The sequence below is a fragment of the Pseudophryne corroboree genome, chromosome 4 (genome assembly GCF_028390025.1).
Source record: "Pseudophryne corroboree isolate aPseCor3 chromosome 4, aPseCor3.hap2, whole genome shotgun sequence".
Taxonomy (NCBI): domain Eukaryota; kingdom Metazoa; phylum Chordata; class Amphibia; order Anura; family Myobatrachidae; genus Pseudophryne; species Pseudophryne corroboree.
Window position 1 is genome coordinate 304,534,666 of NC_086447.1, and position 22,057 is coordinate 304,556,722.

Below are 22,057 nucleotides of genomic sequence, written 5' to 3' on the forward strand. Positions count from 1 at the left end.
TGCCACCACTCATTGCAGTGTATATTTTTAGATCAATATGAGAACCGCCAGCTCTGACCCAGTGACACACAGTCAGGCCACTAAAGTGAAGACAAAATATCCATTTACAGAAACCTTGACGTTATCACCTTAAAAAAATTCAAATTAATCTGAGATAGTTTACACCCTTTAAAAAATAAATATGACAATGGAAGCAAAAAATGAATAAATTTAATACAAAGTATGTATATATGTGCAATTACATGTCTAATTCTGCTGTTATTGCACCACATTAGATTTCAGGATTTATGTACTGTACCAATAGTTGAGGTGTGTAAATGGACTAATATGGTTGTACAGTAAACAATTAATTACACATTCAAACTTTGTAAAAACAAACCAAAACAGAAAGGAATTTCCAGCCACATATTATAAAGGCTACACATTTTGTTTAAAAAGAATGCAACTTCTAATTGCATACACTTTAAATCTTTAAAATTCACTAACAGTAATAACAGTAAGGCTGGATATACACTTGGCAGCGTGTACCCAATATATCGTCCGATCCAGCGGATCGGACGATATATTGCTCACATCGTCCAGTGTGTATTCAGTATATCATTAACGTTGCACGCTCCCACAATGCTCCCGTACAAGGCGGCATGCACCTGGATGTTGGTGCATGCCATCACTGATGAGAAACAAATGATATCGTTCAGTGTGTATGAACAGTATCGTTTGTGGGGGGATCTTGCACGATGTCACATCTTATGTGACATCGGCAAGTGTGTACCCAGCCTAACAGAAATGCTTATGTGCTCATAATGTTATGCTAGTAAATACAAAAATATATATTTGCTCAAACTTAACAACTTTTCAAAGGGCCTGACTCAGATGCAGTGTGGAAATATGCCAATGGTGGAGCCGCCAAAATTTGTATTGAGATGCCCGCTGGGAGCGTTACAGATCCATTGCATGTGCAGAAAGATGCAATCATCAGACGCACATTAACATAATCATTCTTCTGAGTAACCACTTTGGCCATGCAGACTGGCCAAATGAACTGAGTTGGTGGAACCATTTTGACTGTGTATGGGAAATAACAGTGAATCAGAACATATACAACAACAGATGTGCCCACTCACATCTAGCCTCCCTGCATGTGACTCGGTGGCGAAGAGTGTCTTTAGGTGCAACTTTTTCCGTTAAAATGTGTGTTATTCACAAATAATGAAAATAATATATGGCATGACTATATTCTGTGTGCGACTATGGCTGTATTTGCATACAAAATGGTGTGTTACAGTGTTTTCCTAGAAAACACTGTAATGTACCATTTCCTATGCAAATGCAGACGCACAGAGAATACAGTATATGCATGCCACATATCATTTTAATTAGAAGAGTCTACTTGTGCATCCTATTCACATAGCAATGTGGATAAGATGCATTTTCAGCAATAAAAAGATGTCTGATGCTAACGGAGTTGCACGGGACCTGTCAGCTCACTCATGTTATGGTCACAACCATCTCAGCATGTGATCACGCTGATGACTCTACGGATCTCCTAACCAATTATCTGAGCAGCCTGAAATAAAGATACAGTTTCTTCAGACTACTCAGATGACTGGCTGAGAGATACAAAGAGAGACATCAAGCATTTCATCCACCACCCCAGTGATCAGCCTCTCCTGTCATCCCACAGATGCTGACATCCAGCACCAGCAGAGAACCACAGTGAGAATAAGAGGAGCCAGCTGCCAGTGAGCAAAATTCTCTCTGAGGGAGGGATGTAGTAAGCATCGCATCTGCGATTCAGTACATCCTGCCACTTATTGGATACACTTAGAAATGCAGTTAGTATTGCAGAGGACAGCTCTCCTTTGTGATCACTGGACTTCTGGGTTTAGGATCCAGGAGCCCTTCTGGTTATGCTCTATGCAACATAAAATGACGAATCTGTTGAAAACAAACACATGGGTATGTATATCTTATGGAACCCAATAAATGAGTCCACTGCTCATCTTGGAGGTGACCCAAATCTGAAACCCATTTAACTCTAAGAGGAGTATGAGCATTCAGCAAACTATGGGAAGTAAGATCACTGTAAAGACAGCAGACCATCTTAAGAGATGGCAGCTAGAGGAGTGCAAGTCTAAGTTTGGCAGGAGTAATCAAAATGGGGTCAGTCCAATACTGAGTGCACAGGACATGTCGGAGCTGGATATGTTTGTAAAAGGACATATGAGAAAGGCCAAACTCATTGCATAAATGTTCAAAAGAGTGAAGGACGCCATCCTATATACTAAACAGCTAATGCTGCTCCTGACCTCTATGGGGGAAATTCAACTGTTTTGTGCACCGGCAGCCATTAGATGGCATCCGGCGGAGCATTTTCAAGTGTTGCTCCATCCGGGAGCATGCAGCCGCCAGAGTTGACATTACTGTTATGTTGTTCCGTCATTTTGACAGGCTGGTAACTAGTTATGGTATAAATGACCAAGTTTGATCACCCTAAAAAGTCTCAAAACCCAGCATGCCCAGCTCAGAAAGACCACCATTTTACCAGAGCAGGACCTCAGGATCCATACCTTTATCCCCAAACAACCCATATGTGAACTTGGACCAAATAATTAGTAAACCAGAATACAACTCAAAATCCTCAGTGACTCTCATCAAATGGGTTAATGATGGACATTTGTCTTCCAAAAACAACATGTCAGCATGGTGTCGGTTACAGAACTTGCACGCAGATCCCAAATGGCTGGATCAGAGCGAATAAGCTTAACAGCTAAGACAAACAATGCCAGAATAGAGGACATTCCTGATGCATGCCATGCCCTGATATATCTGATGGAGAAACATAGCCATTCACCAACATCTTAACTGCTGTTGAAGTGTAAAGAAGATAAACCCAGGCGACAAATTGAGACCTGAAACCAAACCTGACCAAAGAGCCACAAAAAAATCACATTCTACCAAATCAAGGCCTTGGCTGCAGCTAGTGAAACTACAAAAACATAAGCATGATCTTTATGAGACATTTGCAAAAAACATTGAGTAGTAGATTTACCAGACAAAAAGCTGGTTTGATCAGGATGAATTACGGAGTTGATTACCAAATTACGACAAATGGCCAAACGTTTAGCCAAAATGTTAATATCTGTGGTAAGGAGGGAGATGGGTCTATAGGAATCGGGGTAGAGAGGTCTTTCCCAGGTTTCGGAAGTACTACAACCAAGGCCTCTGACACGGATGAGAATAGGTGCTGGCCAGCAGTAAAAATAGCATCAAATCCATTAACCTTGTTTACCGTGTCCTCTTAAAACTGATGAAAAATGTAAAACATACTTCCTCCGAATTCCCTGCTAATATTATTATTACTATTAATAATAATAATAATAATAATAATAATAATAATATTTTTATTATTACTCTGAGTATTATACAGCAATGTACAGAGTATGTTATTTTTTCATTCACCTTAAATCCTTCCAAATTTTCAATCCCTACTATAGGGCCTAATTCATATCTGATCACAGCAGCAAATTTGTTAGCTAATGGGCAAAACCATGTGCGCTGCAGGGGTGGGCAGATATAACATGTGCAGAGAGAGTTAGATTTGGGTGGGTTATATTGTATCTGTGCAGGGTAAATATTGGCTGCTTTATTTTTACACTGCAATTTAGATTTCAATTTAAACGCACCCCACCCAAATTTTACTCTCTCTGCACATGTTATATATGCCCCCCCTACAGTGCACGTGGTTTTGCCCATTAGCTAACAAATTTGCTGCTGCGATCAGATCTGAATTAGGCCCTTAGTTCAATACACAAACATGCCCTACGCAAATTTAGTTAAAAGACTGCTAGTATTTATTTTTTTTGTTTCTGTTTTTATCATGGTATAAACCCAGATAACCCAGATTGAACCTACAAGGATTTAGTGACAACATAAAAATTGTACTATGAGATGGAATCACATGTCAGCATTAACAATGTTGACATTTATAACGTCTACATCTCAATGTCTACAGTATGTCAGCATGGTGAAAATGTGGGAGCTATTCCATATTGTAATTTCTGATAAGTTTCTGACTGAAATAAGATTCTAATATGGGTAAAGCTTTTACCAATTCATCAGAAGATATTGTTTTTCCTGAAACCTTAGAGGACTCTTAAGTAAAAAAAAAAAAATGGAGATACTGTAAATAGATTTATGTTATGAGATAGCCGTATCCTGTGCACATAAGGAGCAGATACGTTCTCCCATATTAGCCAATAAATAATAAGATAAAAACAATCCATGTATTACAATATAAACATGAATAGATACAAAAGCATTTCAAGAGCCGAGATAAGTATTTCTGTATGTATACTGGGAAAGTCCACATATATTCAATAAATTGTTTTTATGTTCAAGAATAAGCATGAAGTTTATTTTAGATCACATTTTTTTAACTGACAGCCAACTTATTTTAAATGTATCCTTTTAGCTAACATAAACCCCTTATGTTAATTTTCTAAACATCATTATCTGCAAAACAGTTATCATTATCTAATAACGCAAGCGTTACTCCAGGCATGTAACATCTCTAGATACAGTACAGGTAATATAAGAATTCTAATTTAAGATTATCAGAGGTGCAAAACAAAGGATTGTCTTGGGAAAACAAGGAAAAGGCATTATACAGTAAAATATTCTGAAAAAATCAGAATGTAATGTACTTTGGGGAACAAAATGCAATGCTTCTTTCTCTATTGTGAGTTCAACATTAAAGGTTTGGCTTCTAGAATAAAATATAAAAATAAATAAGTGGAAAAAATGATATTAACTAACAGGACATTAATTAACACTCCTTGTTTAGAGTAGCAAAACTATATAATAATACAACATATAAAAAATGCACATATAAAGAATCATGAAGCCTATTATACAAATTATTAAAAAATAATCAACTTAAGAAACATAAAAAAATTAGGTAAACTAGTTCTTCCTATTTCTATGATCACTTTATATAAATATATTTAAACATATTTTCTTTTCCAGACATCAGAGATAGTGGAGGTCCCAAGCCTGTGATGGTATATATTCATGGAGGTTCCTATATGGAAGGCACTGGTAATTTGTTTGATGGAAGTGTCCTAGCAAGTTATGGAAATGTTATAGTCATCACCGTCAACTATCGCCTTGGGGTACTTGGTAAGGACATTCTTTACTGTAACCTTTGGTAATGAGTACCTTTTGCCTTTAGTCTGTCTTCATTTATTTTCTGAACATATTGAATTTTCACATTGGGTGTGTGTAGTTTTGTTTTGTATTCTCTAAATTCATGGTTGATGTTACAAAGGTATTACATATTTTTGACTCTTGATAGCATATAACATAAGGTGGGATATTCCAATGGATTTACTGTGATTGTTTTGCATTTTAAGATACTGTAAATAGTAAGTAAAAATGTACATGTGTAAACATATTTCTACATTGCAGTATAATTTATTTTTTACACATCTTAGACATCTGAAATCCAATTCTATCATTTTAATCTGGAGATTCATGTTGTGGCATATTGTTTGTATAGAATATAGTTGTAGTCTCAGTTTAGAGTTTAGTAAACTGCAATTGTACAGAGATTTTGGTCCGTACCGACCTTGGCTGTCTGTCTGAACACGACATTCACGATGTACTGTATATTTTTTCCAAAGAATCATATGTATTTATAATTCATTGAAATCATTGTTGTTTTTAGTTTGGTGGATAAGAACACAGACACTGAAAAACAACGCACATTAAAAGTGGACCTTGTACTTTGTCCTTGCTTTTAGCATAGTATTAAAAAGTAGTTCACAAAGAGTTACGTAATAAGTATTAACACCGGACAAGCAAAGAAAGTTTGTGTGTACAGGTTACATTATTATTGTCACACAACAATGCACCACAGCAAGTGACGTTAAATGCCTGACATTAATGTTTATGTATACAGTGCCGCTATATTTCCTTTATGTTCTGTATATTTATTTTTATTTCCTTCTATTGCTGGTTGCATTTCAACGTATGCTTTGTATTTTCTTAATACCGGCAAGTCACTGTTACTAGTTTTATTTTAATACATTATTACTCTTGTTTGTCAACAAATAATTAGATTCAACGCCACATTTTGTCTACATCTCAATAACCAGTCCCCATCTGTTAGTTATCAAGTGGAAAACTTGCAGCTGATGGGACAGAATGTAATGTGTTACCTAGCAACTCAGTACAGCAGCTATGGTAGGAAATAACATAGACGAAATAACCTTTATTCCGATTAATCACATTTTCTGATTATTTAGAAGCCATCTTTCTTATATCCTTAAGCTAATACAGACTGTAGCAGATATGTATAATCTTTCATTGGTGTGCAGTTTATTATGCGCACGCCTGTTGAGCTGCTGTGCCTAACTACATTTCATGTGCTTATTTTTTATTTTTTTTACATTTTATAAATACTTTTCTATTTACTTAGAATAAATATAATGGGTTAATGAAAATTGAAATAATGTATTCACAACAGTAAAGAGAACATTAAACAGAAGAAATAGCAGATGATTTTTAGATATCACCAAAACCATTTCTCAAGCTGGTAAAAGCTGTCATACTATATGGAAATTTAGTGAGAAATTTACTAAGAGGCAGGTTTGAAATTCCAATGGCTTTGCTGCAGTTTTTTCGGGGCAGGATTAAAACTTGCAGATTTACCAGGCTCAAACCCACCACAAAACCACAAAGAAACCATACTTTAGAATGGAATAGAACATTGCATGACCATCGATACTTTTACCATTACAAGTATAGTAACCCCACTGGCTTATCTATAATGAGTGCAGTGTGCCTGGTGCACATAGGCCCCAGGGGTCCATAGGGGCCACACTGCACACTCTGCATCCATTTTTTTAATACTTAGCCACCGTAGTCCCACGTATGCAGCATCAGTACTGCAGAAAACACTGGGAAAATAATGTGGCACCCATTTTCCAGATGTTTGGCACATGTGCAGTAAGAAAATCACTGGGAAAATGGCTGCTGCACCATTTTCCTGGAGACCTTTGCAAGCGCACTAATCTCTGGAACCAGTGGTTGAACTTGTGAGTGGTGGGCCCAGGTGCATAAATATAATTTTGGACCCCCTCTTTCACCCCAACCCAAGTTCACAATATGCCACACAGCAGTGGGTGACAGGGAGAGGCAGTGGGTGACAGTGTAAGGCAGGGGAGGCAGTGAGTGACAGGGAGGGGGTGACAGGGAGAGACAGTTGGTGGCAGGGGTACAAGCAGAATGTCATGTGCGGTGCAGAGAACAGGAGACATGTACCTTGGCGAGGGCAGGAAAACAGTCTCCTCTGCTCTGTCTATAACAGGCCCCCCCCCCATCCCTTATGCATTCCTCTGTTTGGCACTCAGTCAGGAATATTGACAGTTTCAGTTATCAGGGGGGCGGGGGGGGAGACTAACTCATTACTGGCCCGGGCAGCAGTGGGTACCTTAGTCCTCAGGGCCCCAGTGCACCTGCTGTACCAATAGTAGTTCCACCTCTGTCTGGGACAGCGCTAGGGTCTCCCTGTGACCATAGTGCCCAGAGTCTATTGCCTTGCCTGCTAGAGAGGAGAAGGCCCTGATGGAAACTGCTCACGGTGTCCTCCTCTCTTGATGCGCCCCTGAGTAACCCCATATTTATTAAACAGCAAATTTAGAAGCTGCTGTATACTCACCAACAAACCCACCAATAGAAATAATATTAATCTTCTATTTTCGACGTAAGAGAATTATCACTGATGCTGTATCTGCCTCCATACTAAATAATGTATGAGTTCCCTCTTAAAAAGTGTATTGTAATTCCTCTCCTGATTGGCCAAATAGACGTGGCAGTTTTGCAGTGGTTTTATGATTTTGTTTGCAGGGTTTCGACCACTGCAGTAAAGCTGCAGTAACACTGCTGTAGAACAGGTAGACATCGGCAATGGTTTACAAAACCCCATCATAACCCCTGAATAGAACATCTTAAAAGCTCAAATCAAAAGAGATAAATAAGCAATAGGGGCTGAGGCAACGTTTAACGCAAGCTGTCCGTTATTACACCCACACTGTGTGCACAAATTAAAATGTGCCATGATCAGGTCATCATGCAAACATATATGAGGGTCCAGTTTATAATAATAAATACCCCAGTGAATACAAAAAAAAAATCTCTTAAAATAATACTAGACTAGATGCTATAGTTTTTAAAATAGTGTCTGGCAGAAATTCATTTTAATATTTCTTAACAAAAAATGTTATAAACAAATAAGAACCCATAGTCTCTGATTTGTTTGGTTGTTTGTTTTATGTTCATCCTATATGTGTTTATATTACTATTTGTTAATCAAACATCCACTGTATATTGTATGCTTGTTTGTTATGATGGAAAACTTTGGGTAAAAAAAGGCTCCAGTCATCTCTGCATGTACTATAGATGCGTGTACTCCATGCAGTTTGTTTCATCGATCCAAATGACTAATAGTTCCCCTCTCATTGGATCATTTCTCAAATGTTTTATTGCTGATTCAAGCAGAACATGTGGTTTACAAACTGCTGTGTGTAAAAAAACAACATTATGTATTGTGTACATTTACTTTGATACTGCCTTATTGCATTTATAATTCAAAATATACTTATTTATTATATTTGTAAACGGCAGAATTCTGTTCTTTATTTCACAGTATTATTTGAGAACCCCAAAACCTAATGCATTGTGAAAAATAACTGTTTTGCTAATCTCTAGTGGGAATGTACAGTTGCTAAGCAACCACAGCATGTTAAACATATGGTTTTCAGGACTAGAATGAGATTTGCAGAAGGACCGGATGCACCTAATGTATTTTAAAAGGTGGTTAAATCACTTGTGATATTTTGACTCAGTTTTATAAATCTCATTAGGAGTTGGCAGGTCATGTTTTCTCAAGAATCTGCTGTTTATTTACCTGTAATTAACTTCTCAATGTGATAACTGATTAGTTAAGGTTTTGCAAAAAATTCTGCAACATACGGTTCATTGCTGGGATTTGTAATAATTGAAAAGGATAAATAGTTGCAATATTTCATTGTTTGCTTGAGTTGGCTTTCATTGTTTGCTTATATAAAATGTACCTTACCATAGTACATTGTTGCATTGAATCAGGAACATCTTACCACCTGGAAACATCATACACCAGTGCTTCCCAGACTTTCTTTTTTTCATCAATAGTTTTTATTGAAATTTTTTTCATTACAAACAGGGGTACAAAAAGGAAAAAGGAAGGGAGGGGGAAGTAGGTACATACGCACGTAAGAAAGCGCTTTAACAGACATGTGCAAACAATTCAAAGTCGATCACACCAATACATTGTAAGGCAAACAAAAAATAATTAATGGAGGTGGCAGGGCGGCAATGGGCTTGAAGTAAATAGAACACAAATAGGAGGTCCTTGCTGTTTTAGGGGGGGGGGACCACATCAGCCGATGTGCTGGGAGGTGATTGTGCCGGGGTTCGGGGACGTAGTATCAATGCAGCACCCTCACCCTCCGTGGTAAATAGATGCCAAGGCATCCAGCGCACAAATTGAGATTTGGCAGTGAAGGAGTATGGGATGTGTTCAGTCTCCATCAAGAAGTGCAGCTGTATTTTGTGTATCACCTTCAACACTGGAGGTGGTGTGGGTTGTTTCCAGTTTTGGGCTAAAGCCGCACGTGCGGCGAGGCAGATGTGGCCTAGGACATAATGTAGATGTACCCCCATGCCTCGCGGGTATATATTCAATAGAGCTATAAGCGGGGAGGGGGAGAGGTCGAGGTTCAGAACTTTGTTGATAAGGCCAAATACTTCTGTCCAGTACCCTTGGATATGGGGGCAAGACCAAAAAATATGGAAGAGGTGGCCAACCTCCCCGCATAGGCGCCAACAAAACTTCGAACATGCCGGCCAGATCGTATGTAGCCTTTCCGGTGTGAGGTACAGTCTGTGGAGTAGCTTAACGTGCATTTCGGAGTGATTCAGGCATTTAGACATAGTGAAGGATGACATAAAAATGTGTTGCCACTGAGAATCTTGGAGAACACATCCCACATCCGCCTCCCACCTGACTTGGGCTCTAGATTTAGAAACAGGGAGTAGTGAGAGTAATGTTTTATACCAGAAGGAAACCTCCCCTCTGGAAGTAGCGTTAGAAAGTCGGCCTGTGACTTGCAGAATACCATGTGATGGTAGGGAGGGGGAGAGGTGGAGGCTAGTCCACCAGTGCTGTATTTGATAATATCGAAGCCTCTCAGTGTCTGGTAGAGAGAAGCGTCTCTGGATATCAGAAAAAGAGGCGAATATGGACCCATTAAACAAGTCCCCCAGGACCTCCATCCCTCTGGACCTCCAGCCCGCCTGGCCAAGATTAGGGACTAGAGCGGCTACCGTTCGTAGTGAAATCAGAGAGAGATTATGATAGGAAGGGGATATGGCCGCAGTCAATTTGTCCCAAATCTGGAGTGTGGCTCGGGTAGAGGGGAGGATATTTAGGCACTGTGGGCGAAGGGGCCTAGGAATCCAAAAAAGATCCTTCAAGGGAAAACGGGGGCAGGCTGCCTCCTCCAGACACGTCCACTCCGGACATACATCTTTGTAGAATTCTTTAATCTGGGCAAGAAGGGAGGCCTCTTGGTACAGTGATAAATTGGGCATATCTAGGCCACCGGCTCTCCTTGGTAGAGACATCCTCGCGCATGCAAGTTTAGGCGGGCGCGAAGACCATATATAGTTAGTGAGGATTGTAGTGGCCTTATCTAGGTACTTTTTAGGGAAGATAAAAGGGATAGTTCGGAACAAGAACATTAACTTAGGGAGCAGCAACATTTTAAAGGCGGCCAGACGGCCCAACCAAGAAACTTCATAGTTGAGCCATGATTTGGTGAACATCTGGAGGGAGGACAGCAGAGGAGGGAGATTGACATCAAATACCGATGAGGTAGATGGGGGAATGAGAATACCCTGGTATCGTATCGAGGATGTTTTCCAGTTATACGGATATTTAGTGCGTAATGGGGGCAAGGAGTTAGAGAGGTTAATGGGCAGAGCATCCGTCTTAGAGGCATTTAGTTTATAATACGATGCTGCAGAGTAGCTATCTAAAACAGTATGCAGATGGGGGAGAGTTGTGGCTGGGTCTGTTACGAATAGTAGAACATTGTCTGCGAACAGACATAGTTTATGCGACGTGGTGCCTAATCGCAGTCCAGGGAACTGTGGGTCCGCTCGTAGCCTAGCTGCCAGTGGTTCAATGGCTAGTACGAATATGAGAGGGGAGAGGGGGCAGCCCTGGCGGGTGCCATTATAGATTGGAAAAGGGCGAGATAAAAACCATTACTAAATACCCGGGCCGTCGGGGAGCTATACAGGGCTAATCTCGAGGAGAGGATGCGATCGCGCAGGCCGAATTTGACTAGGACTTCTCACATATAAGACCAGTTTAAACGATCAAAGGCCTTCTCTGCATCCAAAGAAAGCAGAAGGAGACCTTGCTCGGGGGTTAGGGAATCAACAAGATTAAAGACCCGGCGTGTATTATCGGACGCCTGTCTTCCCGGGATAAAACCAACTTGGTCCGGATGTATCAGGGAGGGGAGGAGGGTGTTCAGCCGAGAGGCTATTAATTTAGCGTATATTTTAATATCCCCATTCAGTAACGCAATGGGACGATAATTTTGGCAAGAGGTCACATCTTTGCCCGGTTTAGGGATCGTGACAATACGCGCCTCGAGCATCTCCTGAGGGAGGGTGCCCTGCGAGGTAATATCGGTGTAGACCGCCACTAAAGAGGGAGCTAGAAGGTTCTGGAACGAAACATAAAAGTCATTAACAAAGCCATCCGGGCCCGGTGCCTTACCCTGAGGGAGGGACTTGATCACTTGGAGGGTTTCTGATAAGGACCATGGGGCATTCAGCCATGCTAATTGATCGTCTGAAATATTTGGGAGGTTTAAATCCGCTAAGAAGGAGTTGATAGAGGAAGGGGTAGGTTGTGGGGTGTCAGGATCTGCCGAGAGGTTATAGAGATGGGAGTAGAAGTTGGCAAACTGATTCGCTATCTCCCTTGGGTTAGAAATTTTGGTGCCTGTGGGGGATATAATGAGCTTGATTCTATTCCTAGCCTGCTGAGCCCTAAGCTTCCGGGCAAGCATTTCCCCCGGTCTGTTCCCCGCTAGATAAAACTTCTGACGTATCCTATTTAGTGAAGCCTGGGTGCGCTCCATTAGCATTGTCTGAAGTTGGGATCTAATATCTACTAACTGCTTCTGTAAAGATTTCGTAGGTCTAGATTGGTTTTCGTCCTCTAAATCCTTCAGTTTGAGTTCCAAATCGGTCTGGCGTTGTAGATTAAGTTTCTTGAGCTGTGCTCCCGCCTGAATTGCCGCTCCCCGGATGACAGCTTTAAGTGCGCACCAGAAGTTCAAGGTGGACGTGTCTGAAGGAGAATTAAACTCCAAATAGGATGAAATACTGTCAGCTATGATTTTTTTTGAAACTGGGTTGGACAGCAAATGGGGAGAGAGTCTCCAAGGACGGGAGGGGGGGGGGGGGGCAGTGTTGGCTAGCTACACTCCATTTAAGAATCAGCGGGGCGTGGTCTGACCAAGTTATAGGGAGAATATCTAAAGATCTGGCGAACTGGAGGGTCCATTTGTCCGAAAATATAAAATCAATACGGGAGTAAGAGTTGTGAACAGGGGAATAATAGGTGTACTCCCATCCTGTGGGGTTTTGCCCTCGCCATATGTCATATAGATCAAATTCAGCCAAGAGGTTACGAAAGGCTAAGGAAGGGGCGTTGGGGGAGACTGAAGTGGCGGGAGAGGTCCTGGGAGACCTGTCCAGCTTAGGGTCAAGGACTAAATTAAAATCCCCCATGAGCAAAAGGGGGCCCTTGCAAATCTTATGAATAGTTACACATAACTTTTGGATAAAGGCAACTTGGTGTGAGTTCGGGGCATATGCCGAGACCAGAGTTACCGGTTTTTCGTTTAAAAGGCCGCTCAGTATAAGATACCGGCCGTTTTTATCCGCTATCTGAGAGTGTAGAGTGAAGGAGATGGAGTCTCTAAATAATATGGCCACACCGTTCCTCTTAAAAGGGCCATTGGCGAAATAACCTAGAGGGAATTTGCGATCTTTGAAAATAGGGGGTGCAATAGATGAAAAGTGTGTCTCCTGCAGGGCAACAATATCAGCTCTATTCTTAGTAAAATAACCCAGAGCCAGTCTACGCTTATTAGAGGAATTCAGCCCCTTAACATTCATGGATAATACCCGAACCATCGGAGCAAGCTAATGTACGTTGTGAGAGGTGAAGGGTCTTGACGCCTACCTAAATAGAATTGTCTCGAGCAGCGAGTACCTACATCATAGAACTGGGGGTGGAGGGAGGGAGGGGGGTACAGGGAGGTGGGGGGGAAGGAAAAAACCAAAATGACCCAGTATATCGGGTCGGCATAACCACTGCAAGGGAGGTAAAAAAGTGCAGTAGTATATTACCAGGGGGGAACATGTGGCCTAGCGCCACCACCCATGAAACTGAACAGAAAAAAAAACAAGAGTAAGCAGAAGTAAATATGCTTACCAACATTACAGATGAGAGCACATGGAAAATAAAAAAAAAGAAGACAGATACACATAAACTCAGATATAAAATGAAAGGCTGGTACACCATTATCACAACATCACATAGGACAACTCACGTGACCTTATCATGAACAATGGCGAAGTCAATTCTGTAGTAACGGTATCAGAGACAGTTCAACTTGAGAACCCAAGCTGGATGTATTAACGTCATGCGGTGACCCATTCTGAGCGGATGGTGGGTTGTTTCTTGGATCCAGGGGGTAGTGTAACAGAGATATCCCACTCCGCCAATAATTTGACTCCCGTCTCCAATGAAGTCACTGTGTAAGACTTGTTTTCATACGAGATGACAAGCTTCACTGGAAAGCCCCATCTGTACGTGATGTCTTGGTCGCGAAGTGCCAAAGTGACGGGAAGGAATGCTCGTCGTTTGGCCAGGGTTAGGGCGGAGAAGTCCGGGAACAGTTGTAAGCCGCCGAGGGCATCCGAGTCGGAGTCGCCCGCCTCTCTGGCTGCTTTCAGGATGCGTTCCTTGATTGTGAAAAAATGCACCCTCAGGAGTGTATCTTTCGGGAGCGAGGGGGCAACTGAGCGTGGTTTAGGCAGTCTATGGATCCGGTCAATAAGCAGCTCTCTAGCATCAGCTCTAGGTAGCAGCTTCTGGAACAGGACAGTAGCGTAATTTTCCAACTCGGAGTTCTGCACGGAGTCGGGGATGCCTCAGATCTTAATATTATTCCGCCAGGATCTGTCCTCTATATCTGCAATCTTGAGTTTAAACGCCTCAAGGTCACTTTGCTGCTGGTCGTGCACCGTTATGAGGTCATTATGAGACGAGACCAATTCCTCTACTTTCCTCTCTAGATGGTCCGTACGGTCTCCTATAGCGTGCAGCTCCGTCTTAACCTCCCGAAGGGCTGCGGTGAGGTCCTGCATCAACTCAGATTTAAATGTTGAGAGGGCCTGGTACAGGGTTTTAACTGTGAGAGGTGCATCAGACTCAGGGTCAAACCCCGGCGGGGAGGTAGGGCTGCTGGGGGTAGCTTGCGGAGAAGCGGCAGCCGGGGACTTCCGTAGAGAAGAGGCGGCAGATGTCGACTTCTGAGGTGGGAAATATACTCTCGGGGGCAGCACCCCTTTGACCTTTTTAGAAGGCATTCCAGTGGAGTGAAGTTCTGCAGACAGGATGCAGATAATAATAAAGAAGCTCAGGATCTCGCAGAATATAACGAAAATTTAGGTAAGCATAAAAGACACGGGTGGTGGCGGGCAGATGATCTGCGCTACATCAGAAGAGCGACATCACACATGACGAGGCAGAGGGTAATCTCCATCTTGCGGGGCCCAGATGGAAGGTGAGAGGTTCCCAGCCGGGAGAGGGGGTTGGAAGGCCAGGTATACACCTCGGGTCCAGCGGCTCTATTAAATAAATGCTGTGAGATAGAGGTGAATAGACGTGGTACGCTTCTCCCCAGGGACTACTCTGTCGCAGGGTCCAGGAATCAGCAGATAGGAGAGGGTTGAGACGTCAGCAGTTGCCACCCAGAAAAGCAGGCCGGCTGGGGGTGCTAATCTCAGTGATTTCTGCAGCTTGCAGCAGCTCCCTTTGTAAAAACCAAGATGGCCGCCGCAGCTCTCTCAGTTTGTGTGAGTCTCACAATCTTCCTCCACTTTCAGGGGTCCCCACAGCTCATAGCCCCACAGGGTATCCTCCCTAGGGGTCAGGGGGGTAATCTGGAAGGATCCAGAGGCTCCGGGGGGGTCCGCGACTCTTTCCGGCACCGCGGCTCCGCCGTGGAGCTCAAAACGCGGGTGCCGGGAGTACGCGAGTCCCCGGCTTCTGGCTGGTCCTAGGCCGCAACCTGCGGGAGCCGTAAAAACAGCTCCGCGGCGGACACTGCCGGGTATAGGAGGCTGCAGGTGGACTGGGGAGCCTCCGGAGGTGGGTTGGGATGGCCCAAGGTGGATCTTTTAGAGGTGTTTAAAAGCCCAGGAGAGAGGAGTGCAGCAGAAGCACGTCTTCTCTCTTCTCCTGCTAGGCCACGCCCCCCTTCCCAGACTTTCTTGAATCATAGCGCCCTAGAGAATAAGCGTTATTTTCACAGCACTCTGAGGCCAAAAGTTTCTTATTGATGAATTTGAAAAAACATTAAATTTAGTAAACTTTGCTTAGCTGTCATCCTTAGGGTCAGTTACAAGTTGGCATACAGTTGAGCTACTGATTGGCCACATATTTTATGACTGGCAGCTACTAGCACTGGATTTGCCTATCACTTTGACCATAAATCAATTGATTTGGTCCTGGACCACCAAACTAATGCACCCCTGCACGAGCCTCGCAGCACCCCCGGATATCTAGCCACACAGTTGGGGAACCACTGCCATACACAATGATATTAAGGCATGCCTGTAAAAGTCGCAGCTGCCCATCATCTACTTCAGTGGAATGTCTTGGCAACTCTGGTTCCCCATGCCTCTCACCTATATCTAATACTATTCACATAAGTATTGATTGGGCATTGTCATGGAACCAGATCACTAATTAAACATAATGGCAAGTGAATTCACAATCATAACCAGCAGCAGCTCCTACCTGTGTGGAGGAGGGGCTGTCACTGGCCATGCTGCTTGGTTCGGGGGATGAGAGGAGACACTATTCTCAGCCACCATATGAGTCCCGGCATCTGCACAATCGAGCTGACAGGGGCCAGGACTGGCACATGCACACACACAATGGCGGGACTGTGCATGCACAAAACACTGGCTTCTGTGGACTGCATGGACTGCAGCCCATAGAAGCTTACTATGGTTGGCGATAAGGCAGGAAGTGGCTTCCCATTGGACGCACACTCTTTGCTAATCACAGCCCAATCTGGGGCTGTCTGTAGTGTCTGTGTCTGACAGGTATAGATGGAGTTACGCTAATCGTGGCTCCATCTGCGACTGAGTGAGCCCGGCGAAGCGGACCACTGGGCATGAATGGGACGTGCGTGCGTTGTAGATGTGCATGCGCCCCATTCAAAGTGAATGGAAGCATCTCTGTACACTCGCAGGCGTGCCCAAGCGCGCTGGGTCCCCCCGCCTGTGATGGGCTCCATCTTTATAACTTCCAATAGGAAGTCACTACCACTCACAGTGAAGACAGTGCAGTCACAGACTGCATCTGGCTCACTGAGGGTGGTGGATTTTACTGGTGATATAAAGGAAACTGACGCAGTGCATCAAGAAGTAAGGCCTCCTGAGGTGCAGATCTGGTATAGAACACAGGAGGTCATTCTGTCCCGATCGCACACTCTAGTTTATTGCAGCGGTGCGATCGGGTCAGAACTGCGCATTTGCCGGCGCTGCAGTGCATCGGCACATGCCCGATGGCCGAAGATCGTCACTGCGCTACGATCACCCGATCACCTCCGCCTGATTAACAGGCAGAGGTGGTCGCTGAGCGGGGTGGGGGGGGGCAGAACGGCACAGTTTGGCTGCCATTTCGTGGGCTCGGATCGGCCAACGCATGCGTGGCTGGACCGTGCGGGGGGCGGGCCACAGCGGCTGCGTGACGAGTAGCTCCCGGCCAGCACGCTAAAGCTGCGTCCGCCGGGAGCTACTCCTAAAGTACAAAAGCATTGCCGCTGTGCCACTGCTGACATGCGAGGTGGAATAGCCCTGTGCTGGGCTACGATCAACTCGGAATGACCCCCACAGTCCACAAAACAGATAGAACAACTTCCCCTTCTGTGGTGGCAATTTGTTTAATATAAATGATTCTAACTGCACCAAATTCCTGTCTTCTGAACACATCATTTGTACTCAAAAAAATACTTCCTCAGTTTTGAGTAATTATTTTAAGAAAATGTACCTTATTCTAATGCTGCTTTCACATCGCAAAACCTGCTTTTGAAATGGTATTTGAAACGGTTCTTAAAACGGGTCTGAGCAGTTAAACCCCTTTCACATCTCATGTTGTAACCAGTAAATTACCATTTCATTACCGTTTTGGTACCTTTCACACTGAACGCGTTTCACCCATAGAAAACAGTGGTTATCATTATAAATGGACTTTTCTGGCCCACACATTATTAATAATTATTAATTAATTCATTATTAATAATTTGGATAGTCGTACGATGGAACCCAGCAGCTTGAAGCATATCTATTTATATTAGAAGGGATTAGGTACTTGGTTTGTCTTTTTTGAAGGCACAAGTATTATTTATATATTTTTTAAAATATATATATATTTTTTTAGATGGAATGGTAAAATTCAGAAAAAAAATGGCGTGGGGTCCCCCCTCCAAAGCATAACCAGCCTCGGGGCTCTTCGAGCTGGTCCTGGTTCTAAAAATGCGGGGAAAAATTTGACTGTGGATCCCCCGTATTTTTAAAACCAGCACCGGGCTCTGCGCCTGGTGCTGGTGCAAAAAATACGGGGGACAAAAAGAGTAGGGGTCCCCCGTATTTTTTACACCAGCATCGGGCTCCACTAGCTGGACAGATAATGCCACAGCCAGGGGTCACTTTTATACAGTGCCCTGCGGCCGTGGCATTAAATATCCAACTAGTCACCCCTGGCCGGGGTACCCTGGGGGAGTGGGGACCCCTTCAATCAAGGGGTCCCCCCCCCAGCCACCCAAGGGCCAGGGGTGAAGCCCGAGGCTGTCCCCCCCATCCATTGGCTGCGGATGGGAGGCTGATAGCCTTGAGTAAAATGACAGAATATTGTTTTTTTCCAATAGTACTACAAGTCCCAGCAAGCCTCCCCCGCAAGCTGGTACTTGGAGAACCACAAGTACCAGCATGCGGAGGAAAACCGGGCCCGCTGGTACCTGTAGTACTACTGGGAAAAAAATCCCCAAATAAAAACAGGAGACACACACCGTGACAAGTACAACTTTATTACACACTGCCGACACACACATACTTACCTATGTTGACACGAAGCAGTCGGTCCTCGTCTCCAAGTAGAATCCACGGGTACCTGAAAATAAAAGATAATTATACTCACCTGATCCATGGTCCAGAGATAAATCCACGTACTTGTCAAAAAAAGAAAATGAACACCCGACCAGCGAACTGAAAGGGGTCCCATGTTGACACATGGGACCCCTTTCCCCGAATGCAGAGAGACCCCCCCGTGACTGCTGTCACTGAAAGGTCTCGTAAGCCAACCAGCGAGCGCAACGTCCTTGCACTCTGCTGATTGGCTCTGTGCGCGTCTGAGCTGTCAGCGCATCGCACAGCTCCCTCCATTATATTCAATGGTGGGAACTTTGCGGTTAGTGGTGGGGTCACCCGCGGTCAGCGGCTGACCGCGGGTAACCCCACCACTGACGGCAAAGTTCCCACCATTGAAAGTAATGGAGGCAGCTGTGCGATGCGCTGTCTGAGCTTAGACGCGCACAGCCAATCAGGTGAGCGCCACGGAGTAGCGCTTCCTGATTGGCTGAAGGGACCTCAGTGACAGGAGTCACGTGATGTCCCGGCATTCGTGGAAAGGGGTCTCATGTGTCAACATGGGACCCCTTTCTGTCCGGTGGTTCGGGTGTTCGGGTTTTTTTTTTTTGCCAAGTACCAGGATTATCTCTGGACGTGGATTTATCTCTGGACACTGGCAGGTGAGTATAGTTTTTTTCACAGGTACCCTCGGATCGTCGGAGACTGTGGCAGTCGGCGTGTCAACATAGGTAAGTATGTATGTGTGTCGGCAGTGTGTAATAAAGTTGTACTTGTCACGGTGTGTGTCTCCTGTTTTTATTTGGGTATTTTTTTTTCAGTAGTACTACAGGTACCAGCGGGCCCGGTTTTCTCCCGCATGCTGGTACTTGTGGTTCTCCAAGTACCAGCTTGCGGGGGAGGCTTGCTGGGACTTGTAGTACTATTGGAAAAAACAATATTCTGTCATTTTACTCAAGGCTATCAGCCTCCCATCCGCAGCCAATGGATGGGGGGGACAGCCTCGGGCTTCACCCCTGGCCCTTGGGTGGCTGGGGGGAGACCCCTTGATTGAAGGGGTCCCCACTCCCCCAGGGTACCCCGGCCAGGGGTGACTAGTTGGATATTTAATGCCACGGCCGCAGGGCACTGTATAAAAGTGACCCCCGGCTGTGGCATTATCTGTCCAGCTAGTGGAGCCCGATGCTGGTGTAAAAAATACGGGGGACCCCTACTCTTTTTGTCCCCCGTATTTTTTGCACCAGCACCAGGCGCAGAGCCCGGTGCTGGTTTTAAAAATACGGGGGATCCCCTGTCAATTTTCCCCCCGCATTTTTAGAACCAGGACCAGCTCGAAGAGCCCGAGGCTGGTTATGCTTTGGAGGGGGGACCTCACGCCATTTTTTTCTGTGTTTTTCCCGTTTAAACGTTTATAAAGCCACTCTCACATGTGTCTCCTGTGTTTTCCAAGCTGTTTCCTGGTTGTGGCTGCTGACGTCACACATGGAGACAGCCTATGACCTGCTGGGGCTTGCAAATACCGTTTCAGACCCTTTCACACTGCACAGTGAAACGGGTCTGAAACGGGTAGGACCCTTCTTTTTTACCGTTTCAAAATACCGGTATTTTGAAAACGGTAAATTGAAGGGGACCCTTTCACATCGCAGCTTGACCCGTTTAGGAAGCCAGTTAAAACGGCAAAATACCGGGTATAAGCTGCGGTGTGAAAGGGGTATAATTGAGCCACTAGTGTGTGTTGTAAATACCTTTAATTCACTCAAATAAAGACCACAAAATGTTTCATATTTGTTCTCTTTTTGAGAGACTTTTACTTCTTTTAAATGCCTCTTTTACTCTGTATCCTAACTGTGGCAAAATAAATCTGTATTATAGATGCCTCCTTTCATTAAAATAACCATTGTTGAAGTCATATCAATATTCTCTATAGCAACTGCAATATTGTGTAATAAATACTGCTTTTCCAATATAGAAAAAAGTATTGCAATTGTTTGTGTCAGTTCATCTGTTAGTAAATATCTTTCAAATATTTTTGGGGTTGAGCAGCGATCATGAGCACATATAAAAGTATGCAGGGTTGGGAAACTAGAGTGAGATAGTGTGTGCTGACAGCAAGGACGGTGTGGAGGAGGTGAGGAGCAGAGGCTGACATATGGGGAGTTGATGCTGGCAACAGCCTCCGGGAGTTGGCTGTCGTAAGTCCATATCTTGGCCGGTATGAGCCGAAACAGTACCCTATCAATTGACAGATGCCCTAGGCAATTGCCTATTCTGCCCATGCCTAGGGCCGACTCTGTACATACAAACAGACATGCAGTGTTGTAATGTTGTATGTAATATATGAGCTGGCTGCCTTACCGGGGAATAAGCAGCTCCGCTATATTTCACTGACCTGCCACAGCACGGGACACAACACTAAGCTTGTCTATCTTCTATAAGCCCACCCCCAGACTTCTATTGGCTAGTTTCACATGACTCTGAGGCGGGCTTATAGAAGACAGACAAGCTGAGTACTGTCTTGTGCTGCTGCAGATCAGTGAAACACATCTCCTGGTACAGTAAGGCAGCCAGCACATATATTACATACAACACTGCATGCATGTTTATATGTGCTGATTGACTTCTCCCTGCAATGTGTGGTCAGTGCTGCACCCCAGGGCCAGCAGCTGGCACTGCTCCTAATCATGTTTTCAAAAACATTTGTGCATTAGTACCTATAGATAGATATATATATATATATATATATGTAACATTATTGCATTTTATTGTCGAATGTATTACATTCTGCCTACACCCTGAATGTGAAATGTAAATTTAATTTTGTATAAATTCATAAATAGGCAGCGTATTCCACATGCATGTTTAAGAGTGTGGAAAATAAGATCTTCCTATAGGAAATTTTTCCAGTTCTATGTACGTCTCCAACTAAGCATCAATTCAAAGTAATTGTTTTATGTAAGGCTGCTTTTAGAACTGAATTGAAAGCAGTAGCTGTTCAGTAATTTAGCAATGAATATGGAAAATTGACTAAAACGTGGAACGTCTTTCAGCTAGTTTAGTTTAGTTTTTGTAATACTGTATACCGGCAGAGAAAAAAATTAAAACAACTGGTAATGTTAAATATTCTCAATCTTTAAAATTTTATATTATTTGGAGTGGTTTAAAATTTCTATAAAAAAAAGGTAAACACATCTTATCCCCACTTGCGGTAGCAGTTGATTTACCGATGGACACATTACCGACGGTCATAATCCCGACAGCCATTGACCGACAGTTAAAATACCGACACGGTCAAAATACATACATTCATTATACCAACATGGTCAAAATGCCGACATAGTCATAATATGACATTTGAAATGCTGACATGTCAAAAATGCCGACATGCATTTTTATAACTTTTTGCCCGAAAATAGACTTGTTAGTACTTTACCATCTCAGTGGACTTGAGGGGGAATATAACAGTGTGCCGAGCGCAGTGTGC

At 43.6% G+C, this 22,057-nt stretch overlaps 1 protein-coding gene across 9 annotated transcripts in view; it reads left to right on the forward strand.

Annotated features, from left to right (window-relative positions):
• Positions 1–22,057, forward strand: part of NLGN1 (neuroligin 1) — a 934,735-nt gene that overhangs the window by 549,967 nt on the left and 362,711 nt on the right. For all 9 annotated transcript variants that reach the window (XM_063916275.1, XM_063916274.1, XM_063916277.1 and 6 more), the window contains one exon: positions 5,029–5,181. In XM_063916275.1, the coding sequence (XP_063772345.1) occupies positions 5,029–5,181 (153 nt within the window). The remainder of the gene's footprint in view (positions 1–5,028; positions 5,182–22,057) is intronic.